Below are 14225 nucleotides of genomic sequence, written 5' to 3'. Positions count from 1 at the left end.
ACATGACATTGCCCGCACGCGTATGGACATTAGTCCTAATTCTCGCCGTGCTTCTTTCTAGCACTCTTCGGACCAGGAGCAGGGTAGTACATAACTTATGGGAAGAGGGACTTGACTGAGCTTCCGGCGCCGTGTTGGGAACCGTAACTGACTGATATCGGAAGAGGCTAATGGCAAATCTCTCAGCCTTAGGCGATGTTTGCTCAGTTTCACTGGATCAGGCATTATATCAGTCTCGGGATGATCCGAATACTACGAAGTGAAGAAAGTAGAACATCTGGGTTCCTCCTTATGCTGAAGTTCCGCACCCTCAGGTATCTCATGACCCTTCCTCCAGACTTGATTGATACGAGATACTGCGAGTTTCCTTTGTTAGTGGCTTTCAGGGCGCAATGACCACGCTTGGAGCGAAAACCGCGGAATAAGAACGTTGTCGCATCTCAACACCTCATCAAGACCCATCGCCGGGTATTGTGTTAGTTGTACGGCTCGCTTCACAGATGCTATCAACGATCATGAATGCCCTTTGATCCCGTCGACGAACCCAGGAAGATCTAGAGATCTCTAAAACGAACTGCCATATCACCTGTAAGTTGGACAGTATCCCAATACAAACGCCCGATAACAACAGTAAACCCAAACTTAATCACAACTGAGATTGACAAATATCCATTCAGTAAGATGTACCACCAATATCTCGACCCATTTTCCGCACCAAGAGCGGTACTCACCCTATGCTCGCGAACGGGCGCTGAAAACGATAGGCGTGGCGAGTCTGTCGAAGGCTCATGGACAGACGCTGGCCCAACTATCCCTCAAGTCAACAAACCTTATGATTTCGAGAAGCCAGTAGCCAACCAGGCACTGCCAAGCTATCAATTCCAGTCATTCAACATTCTTCATCTCATCTTCCCTGCCTCGAAGGTCTATTTTTATTCCTCTCAATATCTTGAGCCTTGGTAGCTAGCTAAGAAACGAGTGTTTCCATCTGCTGCTCAGTGTATTTTCTGCGCTCTGTCTGACGAGTTGAAAATTCTCTTGCCTGATAGTTGGAAGCCATGGAGCATAAACAGCTTCATTATCTCTTACACTTGTACGGCCTTTCTTAAGCGCGTTGACACAGTATTGGGGGCAATTACTCTTCCTGGTTGTGGCTACCCACGTGCAGCTATCTTTAATCTCGCTGCCCCCTATAGGTCTGGCGATACAGCTTTGACAAGGAGTACCATGCTAAGTTAACTAATGTATAGTGGTCATCGTATTACTGAAAGAGATTTGTCAGATACCCATGTGATCCAATTCCTGTTGAAGCTTTGATGATGCCTGCTGTGAGGCTGGCGGCAAGCAACCTCATTTTCTTGTGTTCTCGGTCTCCAATGAGAGCTGGTGGCACCGACCGGCTGAGTGACATGGTCAAGAACACAGTCTCTCCCATAATATAAACCCTGAGAAGGCCACGGTCTGCGTTCCAGTTCAATGTGTTTGAAATGAGAAGCGCCTGAGTGTGGTTATTGGTTCACGAAAACAGTGGCATTATTACTAGCTGAGCTTCTTTTCCTAGAGACTATGATATTGTTGAGTATAATATTGAAGGATAGTCAAGCTTTCCCCTATGCTGCAGAGGTGTGAACGCTTTGCAAGATGCTTTATAGTTAGTAATCCTTGTGGCATTGCTGAGGAAGACACTATTGCGTCTGAACACAACGTCATGTTGTTGTTAATGATTGATAGGAAAGCCCGTGTTTGTGGTAAAAGGGTGAATACCACGAGGGTATGATGACTATGATGGTATATCCGCCAACGATTGGGATGGTGGTGTTGGATATGAGACTACCTATCGCGGGGTCCTTGATCATGGCAGAATACCTAATGGCAAAGGGAGGCCTGGCACACTATTCCTTGTCGTCATAGTTGAATGGACGTGGTTTCTGGGCAGGACCGGAACGAGAGCTTGCTAGACGGGTACTAAGTTTTGTAGAAGCGCTGAGTGTTGGGATGTCGAGGAGGAGTGATATTGGTGATGCATGATCCTGAAGGAAAATGACTACGGGCGCGGGGTGGCGTTGTGGTTACCGGCCGACGCACCAGGAAGATACCTAAACGATGAGATTGTATTGGGGAAGACTCGCCAATTTCGCCAGGCGCCAAACCCAGCAACGTGACAAGCACCGGCGTACACGCAATGCTGGGTATGGAGTCTTGTTAGCTGCCTGGACTAACCTCGGCTATCCGCCCCGGACAATTTGATCTGACCCAATTCCGTGTAAGCATCCTTCATGCAGCCGAAATACCCGAAGCTACCATGCAATCGTTGCACCTCTTCCTCCTCTTCCTCCTGGGGCTCTTCTTGGGGTTGTTGCTGGCTTTGCGTTTAATGAATGTGATGTTATTTGATGCGCCTGCTGTAATGACTCAACACATTCGTCTTCGTCTATCGGAGCTGCTTCTTCAGTGTGCTCCTCTTCTACCATCATCTCTAGATCCTCTGTCCTCAAATCCTTATGGATATCAAAGTGCTCTTCGACATGCTGATGCCAAAGGGAATTGACCCGCCCGTACTCCATCATCCTGCTTCGCCAAGAGAAAGGGGGGTGGCAGTGCATTTAGCAGCAGGTGTTATCGGATGAGGACAATCCAACACCCTGGCCTTGGCCGACTTGCACGCTGGGCTTCGTGTTGTTGGCTGCTGTGGTGCCCATGCGCTCAATGATCTGGCGGGCCATGGGTTCACACCCCTATCAAAACGTTTTTATCTTCACTCTCACCCTCCAACCAAAAATACTATTTATCCTCTCTACTCTCTTCGTTCCCTTCCCACTCTCCATCTATAGCGTCTCTTCTGAGGCATAGAAGCGCTTGGTGGCGACATAGCAGGTTCAGAGACCTGACGTATTGAAGAAGTAAGACAAATCGGCCGAAATATCATCCGGGAGCATCACGGTGGAGGAGAAGTCGGTTGGGCTGTCATCGGGGATCGGAGGCCTGACGTACATCCTCGAAATAGCTCATCTCCGATCGCTACCCCTGCGTACTACAGGCCCAGGTGATATTATACGCGAGCATAGCCACACCCTCGATCCAATTCGAACAAGAGCCGGAACTTTCTTGACTAATAACGCTAGCAAGTTGTCGACAAAAATATCCTGGACGCGAGACATATTGGGAGTCCGTGTTGCCGGGGAATCACACCCTTGATGAAGTACGAAAAGGTGGTCGGATCTTGTTCAAAGAGGTGAGGGCTTCTCGCCGCAGTCTCGTTCTCCTGCCTGTTCCAGGCGGTGACTCATTCTGGTTACACCGTTTGGCAACGGGGCTTGTCGGCCGGTGACGATGACTTTGCAGGTGATGGTCCTGGGCATTCGTTGCTGTCTGGCAAGGAGGTCAGTGACGGAAGAGGGTAGTGGAAAGACAGCTGTTGGAGAATAACTTACCCTTTTCACAGACTCCGAGCAATTCCCTTGGACCAAAGCTGGGAGTCTTACGGATGCTGGAATGGGAGACGTGTTAGGCCATGAAGCGTAAGCAGTTGCGGCGAAAGACTCATGCTGAGCACTTGAGCGGGTGCGGCGCTGGCCACTGTTGTGGAATGGCTGGTCTGGTCTTGCTGGGGGGAGGCGGATTAGAAGCATCCTCATCGAAAGTATCTGCCTCAAATTGGTCCGGTTTATTGGTTTGTAGGTGTAAGATTCCTGAAACTTCCGTAGGCTCACGACAAGCTGACGTTGTATTGCTGTGATTGTCTGTACCGTGAAAGACAGCACATGCTTTGGCTCAGAAAGCGATATCATGGGTATCGACTGGTTCAGCGACCGGTGAGGTACGAAGCGCAGAGGCTAGCGTAACTGACATCATCAAAGAAGGGGCGATTAGCGGTTCTTCGAATCAAAGGCACGCGAGCTCTTTGGAGCGGCTTGACGAAAGGTTGCGGTTGATCATGCTCGCTTTCGAGGGCGGATGAGCAAATCTGCAGGTCGTTTGCGCAGCCGTTGGACTGGCGAATGCCGGAATGGGAATGACGTTGAGTTGGGAGATGAAGGATAAAAAGATGGTTGAGGAGATGGGAGGAGGTGGTCGAGGAGAGAAGTGAGGAGGGAAATGAGTCCGACGTGAAAACAATGCCATCCAGCCGGATCATCAATTCAGCTCCCCGCCTACTAATTCATAGCAGAAGTAGCTTAATTCAAGACAGGGACACTTATAAGATAAGCCGTCTTCGAGAGCTTTTGACAATTTCCAAACGCTTCCATGGGATAGACAATAGTACGCTACTACAATGAACTGCCCCCATATATCTTCATCATCCCCACCGTTATATAGGCATGCCGCTGGAGAGATCTCGACAACAGGACAGACGCGGCATCACTGCCAGTACCGGAACTCTTCAGTTCCCCCCAATTGCGACCTTCGTTTGAATTGCGTGTAGCGCATGGTGGACAGAACCCGGAGGGAAGAAGCGTAATAAATTCGTGTTGGGCAATTCAGGCACGGATCGCTTGCTTGTTAGGTCCAAGTAATCTGGTCAGATCAAAAAGAATGTGCAGGGTGGCAACCCTAGACCAGGGTCCGGTAGCTGCCAAAGCTCCATTCATGCTTGCTCGGTCGATGATATCGAGGTTGGCTAAAGTAACTTGTCACTTCAGTAACTTGACCTGCCACCCATCGAGCTCCATGGTTTCTGATCATTGATCGCTCTCTACTCTGAATATCAGTAACCAGGATGTATCTTTGCAATCGCAGTGACAGGCTGACATCATGTCAAGAGGGAATTATCGCCGGCAAGTCTAGAGTGCTAAGAGGGCAATAGTATCGACTTCGGTGACTTTATGACGTATTTATCGGCGCCACCGAGAGAATTGACGATCAGGTGTTCATTTGGCTCGTCGGCAGGCTCAATGAGGTTGGCAGGGTTTATCTTCTTGAACTCGCACCAATGCCGGAAGCCAAGATACAGTTTCGCTACGAACATACAAACTTGTGCAGTCTCAGCTCACGACGCCCTGCAGGTTTTGGCCAACGGTTCACCTTGATGGCTTCCAAAGTTGCTGCTAGCAAGTTGCAGCGGGAATGCTGTCCCTGGAGTACCGTCTTTGGGCATCTGTCCCCGCCGATCAATCTTCTGTCTCTCCATCCGGTGGTGTTCATCAGGCGGGGCCGAGTGGAGGTAGGAATTGGGTCAGATCAAATTGTACAGGGTGGTAACCCTAGATTAGGCACTGGTAGCTCAATAAGACTCCATTCACACAGGGTGGAGGTAAGGCGTCAGCTGGTCTTGAGCCAGTCGGTGACAGTGCTAAATAAAGGTTAGGGAGTTCCTGAAGGCTGACCCTTTCCAAGATTTGATGGCGTCCAATAGCTCCAACACGTATCGGCGTGGCGGCCATTTTGTTTTCGTGAATGTTAATAAAAAACCCGCGGTTTACCTAGGCACGGTCGTGGCCGAGTCTTGTCGCTCTCTCATACAGAGCTCTTCGTGAACATGGCCTCCAATGTCCCCTCACCAATGCTGGTTTCTATCGTCCCGAGGAGCTGCAGGAAAACAACAACCCAAACTCTGTCTCGGTAGGGAACTACGGACGGACTATTATGTCCGCCTGGGATTGGATGGTTTGCAACGGGGCGGGATTTATTCATTCGCATTTTGAGGCCTATCCCTTGAATAGGATAGACTCGAATATACCCTTTTCGTGTGCCTTAATTGAGGATGTGGACTGTCCTGACGGGGTACTTTGTTTCTTTCGGTTGCTTGAAGACTCAACGGCCTGCATGGCCAGCCATGTCAGCTAAGAAATCCAAGTCGGCTCCAATGATCTTGCTGGACATGGACGTCTTGGCGCTGCTAAGGAGGGTATCACGGCAGGGGCATTTTGCATGGGAAAGCGGCGCGAATGGTAAAGCTTGTGTTGATGTCGAAGAGTCGAAGAGTCGAAGAGGCAGAACGACCTTATGGTCAATATCGGATAGAAAGCCAAGGGCCATCAGCTAATCGTGTATGCGTAACAGGACATGATGAGAGGATGTATCAGTTCCCAATCAGATAGCAAGGAGGTATTCGCCGTATTTGTAGCAGAATAAGGTTAAACATGTGCAGATGTCCCGCTGAGGGTGGTACCATCGTGTGCTTATGACGATCAGGTCAAGCAAGTCGAGCTATTTTTATATACCATGAGAGATGCGATCCAATGTAGAAATAGAGTGAGATGGCGCGGCATAATGATAGGATCCCCTGCCAGTCGCACGTTGAAGGTACCAGGGTTGCGGCTTTAAGGATTTGTGAGGAAAGCTGATGAGAAGGAAACCGTCAGCCTTCGCTTGGCCGGAGGCTCGGCTGACTCAAGCTTAACCTCTTCCGGGGTGTCCTCGTTTCCGCTGTCGGTCCCACCTCCAGCTCCATCATGTTCATGATTGTCAACATTGTGCTGTTGGAAATGGGGACAGTCGCTATAGTTTATAGGATTGTTGCGGGCATACAAAGTATAGAGTATTGAATTTCTGAATTGAAAATCAGCACTGATGTACCCAATAAGATCCCAGTAGTTTCAGCTTGGCCGCTAGCAAAGGCTCATCCGCAGCCAAAGGCACAGGAAGCTCTTCGTCTCTCCCTATCCCAGTGCTAGACTCTGCTGCCTTTGTAACTGGTAAAGGCGGTGGGGCATTACGATCCATCGATAGCAATTTTTCTGTAAACCCAAACACCGGCACCTTGTCCTTCAGCGTGCCCTTACCTGTCTCAAAATCACGTGGTGGTTTCCAGCCATCACTTTCTCTCGAGTATGATTCAGGCCGTGGAAACGGTGCCTTTGGCATTGGCTGGCGACTTGGCGGTATTTCAAGCATTTCTCGCAAGACGTCTCGTTGCATTCCCAAGTATGGTCAAGATGACGATGGAGAAGACCTGGACACATTCATGCTCACCGGCGCTGACGATTTAGTTCCTCTTCGCGACGAGGTTGTCGACGGCTTCGTCGTGAGGCAGTACGCACCCCGTGTACGTGGCGATACAGAAATGCGTGTTGAGCGCTGGATGCAAGGCAGCCATGTTATCTTCTGGAGGACAATTTCGTCTGAAAATGTGACAAATATTTATGGGCGTGACGATTCTTCTCGTGAGATGGAGAATTCACATCGAGTGTTTGCATGGTTGCTCTGTGAAAGCTATGATGCATATGGCAACGCTATATCTTTCACGTATAAGAAAGGTGATGATGAAGGAATCGAAGCTTTGCCTGCGGACAGAAAGGCAACTGAAATGATGAGAGATTCTAAGGCACTCACACGCGCGCGATATCTCAAGAGCATCCGATATGGAAACCATACACCCAGTCGAGATCTCGACAGATGGAAGATTATCCCTGCCGCCGCCAACAAGGCCTGTGGATGGTGTTTTAGTATTGTACTCGATTACGGAGAACATGACCTTGGGTGCCCTACAACGTTGGGTTCTTCTCTTCCCTGGTCTATCCGACAGGATCCTTTCTCGACAGGATCCCGGGGGTTCGAGATACGCACCCTCCGTCTCTGCCGGCGAGTTCTCATGTTTCATCATTTCTATGAGCCGGAAGAACTTGGGCGTGATGATTATCTGGTTGCCTCGATGGAGATTAATTATCGAGAAAGCCCTGCCGGGTCTGTCATTGAACAGATCACCTCCAATGGCCATGTATTCGACGCGGCTCGCGGCGTATATGCCGCGCAGAGCATGGCGCCTCTCAAACTGCGCTATAGCGGCTTGCCCGACCTCAAGAGTTTGCCAATTACTACTATCTGCCCGACCGCATTGCAAAATCTGCATATTTCCCGGCCTGACGCCGTCACTCGCTGGGTTGACCTAGATGGCGAAGGCTCACCGGGCTTGCTTGTGCAGTTAGATGGAGCATGGTACTTCCAACGCAATGAAAGTGCCTTGATAGCCTGTAGCGATGATGATAGCAGCTCTATCACTAGTACTGGAGTGGACACAGAATCAGACGCTAGCAGCATCAGCGACTCTGAGACGGATAAGATGCACCTTTCACCCGAGGACGGCTTTGGTCCTATCCATGAATTGAGAGCCATTCCGGGCCTGAAAGACTTTACTCGCAGCACCATCGAAGATATTGATGGAAACGGACATCAGGACGTGGTTGTTGTGGATGAACAAGGTCGCGCATCTGGATTCTACGAGCGAATAGCTAGTGACGGCGGAGATGACGGCTGGACTCCACTGCAATTATTTTCACAAGTCGTCAACATGGACATTCAAACTGCCGAGGCAAAAGTCCCTTCGATGAGACTTGATATGACTGGCAATGGACGACCAGACATACTGCTCGAGGTAGCTGGTGGAGGTAGCGGTCTAGCATGGCATGAGGCGCTTGGCAAAAGAGGCATGGATGCTCTAAGGGAATGCCAGATAGCCAACGATGCTCCATCGCCCACAGCTCCGCCACTGCATCTCACAGGAGATGATCGCACAGCCATTTATCTAGTGGACATGTCTGGCGACGGTCTTCAGGATATCGTGCGTATCACCAATAACCTGGTAAGCTATTGGCCTAATTTGGGATACGGAAGCTTCGGCCATGAAATATCTATGAGACTGCCATGTCCTATAAGCGAGGATGACGCAAGCTTCAACTTTATACGACTGCACCTGCTAGACGTCGATGGTAGCGGTACTACAGATATCATATACCTTCCACCAGAAGGAGGAGCCAACGTCTTTTTCAATCACAGTGGCAATGCCTTCAGTGCGCCATTATCTCTAACCCAGTTCCCAAGCATCAGCCGACTCACCTCAGTGTTTGCCCTGGACTTGCTGGGGAAAGGTACCAGCTGTCTCTGCTGGGTTGGTCCGCGAGCTGGCAGCGGTACTGATGAATTTGTCATCAACTACCTCGACCTTGCAGCTGGAGGAAAACCTCATCTGCTGTGCCATCTCGACGATGGAAAGGGCTCTGAGACACGAATTAATTATCGTCCATCCACGGCCTTCTACCTGAGCGATAAAGCCAGAGGCCAGCCCTGGAGAACCCGTCTGCCGTTTCCTGTACACGTTGTGCGCAAGGCAGTCAGACAAGACCATGTGTCACAGACCAAGCTGACAACAACCTACGCCTATCGCGATGGCTTTTTTGATCCACATGATAGAGAGTTTCGCGGCTTTGGAACGGTGCAAATTTGGGAGCAAGAGCAAATGCGACTCGCACCATCTGTGTCATCCTCGTCCAAAACGTATAGGCTGCCTGTTAGACATACGAAGACTTGGTTCCACACGGGTGCTACTGAGGCATCTTGGCTCCCAACAGATACTTTCGAAACCCATCGTATGCAGACGGTTCTACCAGACAACGCTGGTCCATCTGCCTCTGCTCATCTAAGACGGGAGGCATTCCGAGCCCTCAAGGGATTGCAGATGCGTTCTGAAGTCTATCAGAAAGGGAGGTCGAGCTCCAGTGACACACCTATCTCAATTTCCGAGACGGCATTCGACATCCAGCTTCTCCAGATGCCTGTTGCCAGTCGTATGACTGAAAGGGCCAAGTTTAAGCACGAAAGAGCTGGGATATCTCGCGTGCTTCCGCGCGAGCAGCTGACAGAGATCCGTGAGCTGCAGAAAAGAGAAGATGCTCGTTTGCAGCACGAAATGATACTTGAACGAAACGACTACGGTTCTGTCCAACGAAAACTGACCGTGTCGTATGGTTGTACAGCGAGATCTCAAGTATCATTTGCATCCATGGTTGAGGCTTTGAAGAATGGGAAACAGGATGCAGCGTCTGCCCTCGAACAGACTCTGCAGCGACAACAGACTTCACACGCGGCCATGTCCGTCACAGCATTCACCGACTGCGTGCGCACCAGAGATGACTTTTATACGCCTCGGGTAGCTTCCACTGTTGAGACACAATATGAGGGATTTCAAAGCAATGACGCCCTGTTGAACATCGCAAAACTTCGGAGGGAACCAGACATAGCAGCGGCTTTGGGTGTGGCGGGGGTTCCAGGAAGAGAGTCAAGAGTCTATTACCGCTCGGCAGACTTGGAAGGACCGTTACCACTTGGACAAATCGATCGAGATCGAGTGCCAATTGTGGTTGATCAAACACTGGAACGAGCCTTTGAAGCACATGACAAGCTGGCGTTGCATAAATCAATCACCCCTGGGATATCGGAAACTGAGCTGACAAACATCTTGACCGAGGCTGGTTTCGTTCAACTACCCAAAGACGATCGATGGTGGAAGCCTTCGAGCCGAAAGTCATTTTCTGCGCCCTGCAATGCTGCTGGCTCTGGCTCTGGCTCCGAGCTTGTGAGTGCCCGCAAAAGTTTCTTCACACCCACCATGGAAGCCGATGTTTTCCAGAACACTACCAGTGTGATGATGGACAGGTACATGCTGCTCCCCGAGGTCTATACCAACGCTGCGGGTCACCAGACTGAAGCAGAAAATGATTACCGCACCTTGACGGCCCGTGTCATGACGGATTGTAACATGAATCGCACTGCAGCTGAAGGAGATGCCCTTGGTAACACGCACGCTGTATCACGCATGGGCAAAAAAGAAGAGAAATTGGGCGATGATCATGCCGTCGGGAATCTAGTCTCACAAGAGCTCGTAGACGACTTCCTCATTGATCCGGCCGAGGACAAGGCAATTAGTATATTGGGTGGCCGAGGGTCTTTGTCACTGTACTCGCATCGACTCAATGGAGACACTCCACCTTATCGGATCGATATTACTCGTGATACTCACGCCAATCCAGATGGAGACGATGAGAGGCCTTTCAAGCCCAACTTCCCAGTCAAAGTAACTTTCTTCGACCCGCAAGGCCAGACGGTCCAAGAGTCGCACCTTGCGTCATGGGACAAACAGCGTTGGGACATTACTGGCTGTACTTCGTTTGATGCTAAGGGCCACGCAATACAAACACACCATGCTTTCACCAGCTTGTCTCCTGCCTTTGTGCCAGTTTCAAAGAGAAACAGCCCTGCTACGGTGCAGTTTGTAGATGCTACCGGCCGCCAACTTGGGCAGCTCGACCCGGACCATACATGGAGCAAAGTGCACTTCACGCCCTGGGCACAATGGGTGTTTGACAAAGATGCTACTTTGGGCATTGAAGATCCAGCGGCTGACCCCGATGTTGGAGTCTACATGTCTGCGCTTGGAGGAGGTGCATACTCCACTTCATGGCTTGAGATGCATCGAAGTGCAGGTGGGATTCTACAAGCTACTGGACAGAAGGCCATGGACGCCTACGCAAATCATGCGATGGTGCTCCTGTATGATGGTCGTGGCAATGGGTTGTCTAAGATTCAAGGTGTGCGTCAAGAGAAGACAACACAACCAATTGCCGTTCACTATGAATATGACGCTTTGGGCCATCTTGCGCGTGAAGTGGATGCTCTTGGCCGTACGGTGCAGACTACCCAATACAATCGCCTTGGACAACAAATGATCAAGAAGAGTATGGACAAGTGCGAGGAGATATCTCTTAGTGACATTAATGGCCAACCAGTCCACCTTTGGGATCTGGGTCCGGGCTCACGACGCCGAATGGTCTATGACAATCTGCGCCAGCAAACAGAGACCTGGGTTCGCGCGAGCTCACACGAACGCGAGGTTCTTTGGACTCGAACGGTGTACAACAGTAACAACACAAGTGAGTCCAGGTCCATCAACATGCTGGGGCAAGTCATGAGGATCGAAGACCAGGCCGGAACACGCAAGTTTGACAAGTATGACTTCAAAGGCACAGCCGTTGCGGAAACTCGCGTGTTTTCTGAGGAATACAAGACTGGACTAGACTGGTCGGCTGTCCCTGGTCCAAAGATGCAAAACCACATGACCTACCACTCTAACCTTCGACTCGATGCAGCCGACAGGCCAATCTTCGAAGAAAATGCTCATGGCCGCCAAACACGGCGGTGCTACGACGTTCGCGGTAATGTCGTCCACCTGCAATCTAAGACATATCAGCAAGACAGTTGGACTGTACATCTCCAAGACTCAACCTTCACCGCAGATCTACTACCCGTGAATGTCACTCGCGGTAATGGCACCAAGACCCAGCATGAGTACGACCAATACACCAGACTTCTGACCAACAGAAGAACCAGGCGCTCTGATAGCAGCCTGGTTGAAGACATTACCCATATATACGACTGTATGGGCCGCACTTCGCGAACTTGGGACGCAGCACAAGAGACTGTCTTCTACCGTAACCAGCGAATAGAACCTGTTAGCGAGTACTGGTACGATTTACATGATCGGCTGGTCAAGGCTACAGGAAGAGAGATGGTTTCGCTGGGACAGAAACAGCAGCAAGGTCCCTTTTTCAGACAGCACATAAACGGCGATGCTAAGCAATTGACACGCTATACGGAGACGTACAGATACGATGACGCTGGCAACATACTTGAGCACCGGCACGATATATCGGACACGACTATGCCAAACTGGACTCGGATTCACCGATACAATCAAACCAGTCGCATTGAGTCTGACAAGATGAGTAATCGACTGACATCGGTGTCAATATCTGGCGTGGAAAGCAAACAATTTGAGTACATTGCCAACGGTGCCATGGTATCACTGCCAGGGTTCTCCTACGTTGGATGGGACCCTATGGATTCTCTTCATTGCGTATCAACTCAGATTGTCAATCCAGGAGATGGAACTGCGATTCCCGAAATAACGTTCTTCGTCTACGACAAGGACGGTACACGTGTCAGAAAAGTCACAGAATCATCGGGATCATGTTGCAAGATGAAGGAGACATTGTATCTCGGCCCTGCAGCTGAACACTCCCTGACCTATTCTGGTGATGGCGTGACTCTAGACTCGGAGGTTACTACGTGCCACCTCTTTCCCGCGACATCGGACCCCGGTACCACCGCGGTGGTAACTATAGAGCACTATGTTAAAGCAGCTAATCCTAAGCTCGGAAACAAGACTCTACAACGCTACAACCTCAGCAACAATCTCGAAGTGGATGAGGACGGACGCACCATCTCCTATGAAGAGTATGCACCGTTTGGGACTCCAACATATGTAATCCGCCAGTCTGGTATTGGCGCACCCAGTGCATTTCGCTTTGCTGCATACCGACGAGATCGAGAGACTGGTGGGATGTACTACTGTAATGCAAGATATTATGTGCCGTGGCTCGGTCGTTGGATGTCGCCCGATCCACTGGATACCGTTGATGGCCCTAACTTATACGCATACTGCGGCAACAATCCAATCAACTGGACGGATCCAAGCGGCACCCTTAAATGGAATATGCAAGATGTCAAGAACGCTTTTGTCCCAGCTCTCAAATCCGCCGCAGTTACTGTCCCCAGCGCTATAGTTAGCATAGGTACAGCAGCAGTGGCCAACACAGTCCTCACATACAGGGTCAGTTCAAACGAGTCTTCTCTCGCCAATTTCGCATGGTCAGCTGCAGCTTACGGCTTGCAAGCCGTCGCTGCATCTTTGCCGGTCATGGTCAATGCCTACGCGGGGTGTGTGCTGGCAGAGAGGGATAAGCGAGAGGCCGCAATCAAGGCAGAGATCAGTGATAAAAAGATTGAATCACTGGAAAAGAAGAATGAATTACTCGAAAAGAAGAATGAATTACTTGAAAAGAAGATTGAATGGCTAAAGAAGAAAGGAGAAAACCTGGAAAAGGCTTTTGCGATACTAAGTGCGTTGGTGCCGGGGTTTGTGCCAGAAGAGTTTCAAGACGAACCATATCCCAAGGACAGTGAAGACGAACTTCAAGCCGAATTGGAGGAGGAAATTGAGGATGAAGACGATCTTCCGGGATTATTCATGTTAAGACCTGACTTTATAAAAAGGTCTTATTATATAACTAAGGAATATATTATGTTCTAGATGACTAATCAGGGCAAAATATATACCATAATAATGAGAAAATTTAGAGCTTTCGATTGGTGTGCTTACCTAAGCAAAATGTAGAGATTTAAGCTAGTCCCACATATTAAAGTTTTTATAAAACTTTAAATATTTCCTATACAGGGAATATCAGTTGGAAAGTCATGTGACCGGGGTCACGTGATGATTATATAATGAGGATTACGTATATCAGATTTTTACCCCTCAGTTGGATGATTCATAACGCACCACGAAAAACCTTGTTTTTTCATTTAAGCTTTATAAGTATACTAAAGCCTAGCGCCTTCTAAATTAGGTAAAAAGTATATCTTATTTTTCTCCGAATTTTGGCGGTTTTTGTGAT

The 14225-nt window shown here is 49.7% G+C and overlaps 1 protein-coding gene across 1 annotated transcript; it reads left to right on the top strand.

Annotated features, from left to right (window-relative positions):
- Positions 1–6392: 6392 nt before the first annotated feature.
- On the top strand, positions 6393–14225 carry FTJAE_9158 (insecticidal toxin complex; the record flags this gene model as incomplete). Its single annotated transcript, XM_037356049.1, has 2 exons — positions 6393–6471; positions 6525–13800. Coding segments are annotated over 2 exons (7355 nt in total), but the record flags the coding sequence as incomplete, so codon positions are not given.

The sequence above is a fragment of the Fusarium tjaetaba genome, assembly GCF_013396195.1.
Source record: "Fusarium tjaetaba strain NRRL 66243 chromosome Unknown NRRL66243_c0000206, whole genome shotgun sequence".
In the NCBI taxonomy this organism is placed as follows: domain Eukaryota; kingdom Fungi; phylum Ascomycota; class Sordariomycetes; order Hypocreales; family Nectriaceae; genus Fusarium; species Fusarium tjaetaba.
This window is presented reverse-complemented; position numbering and strand designations above follow the sequence as displayed.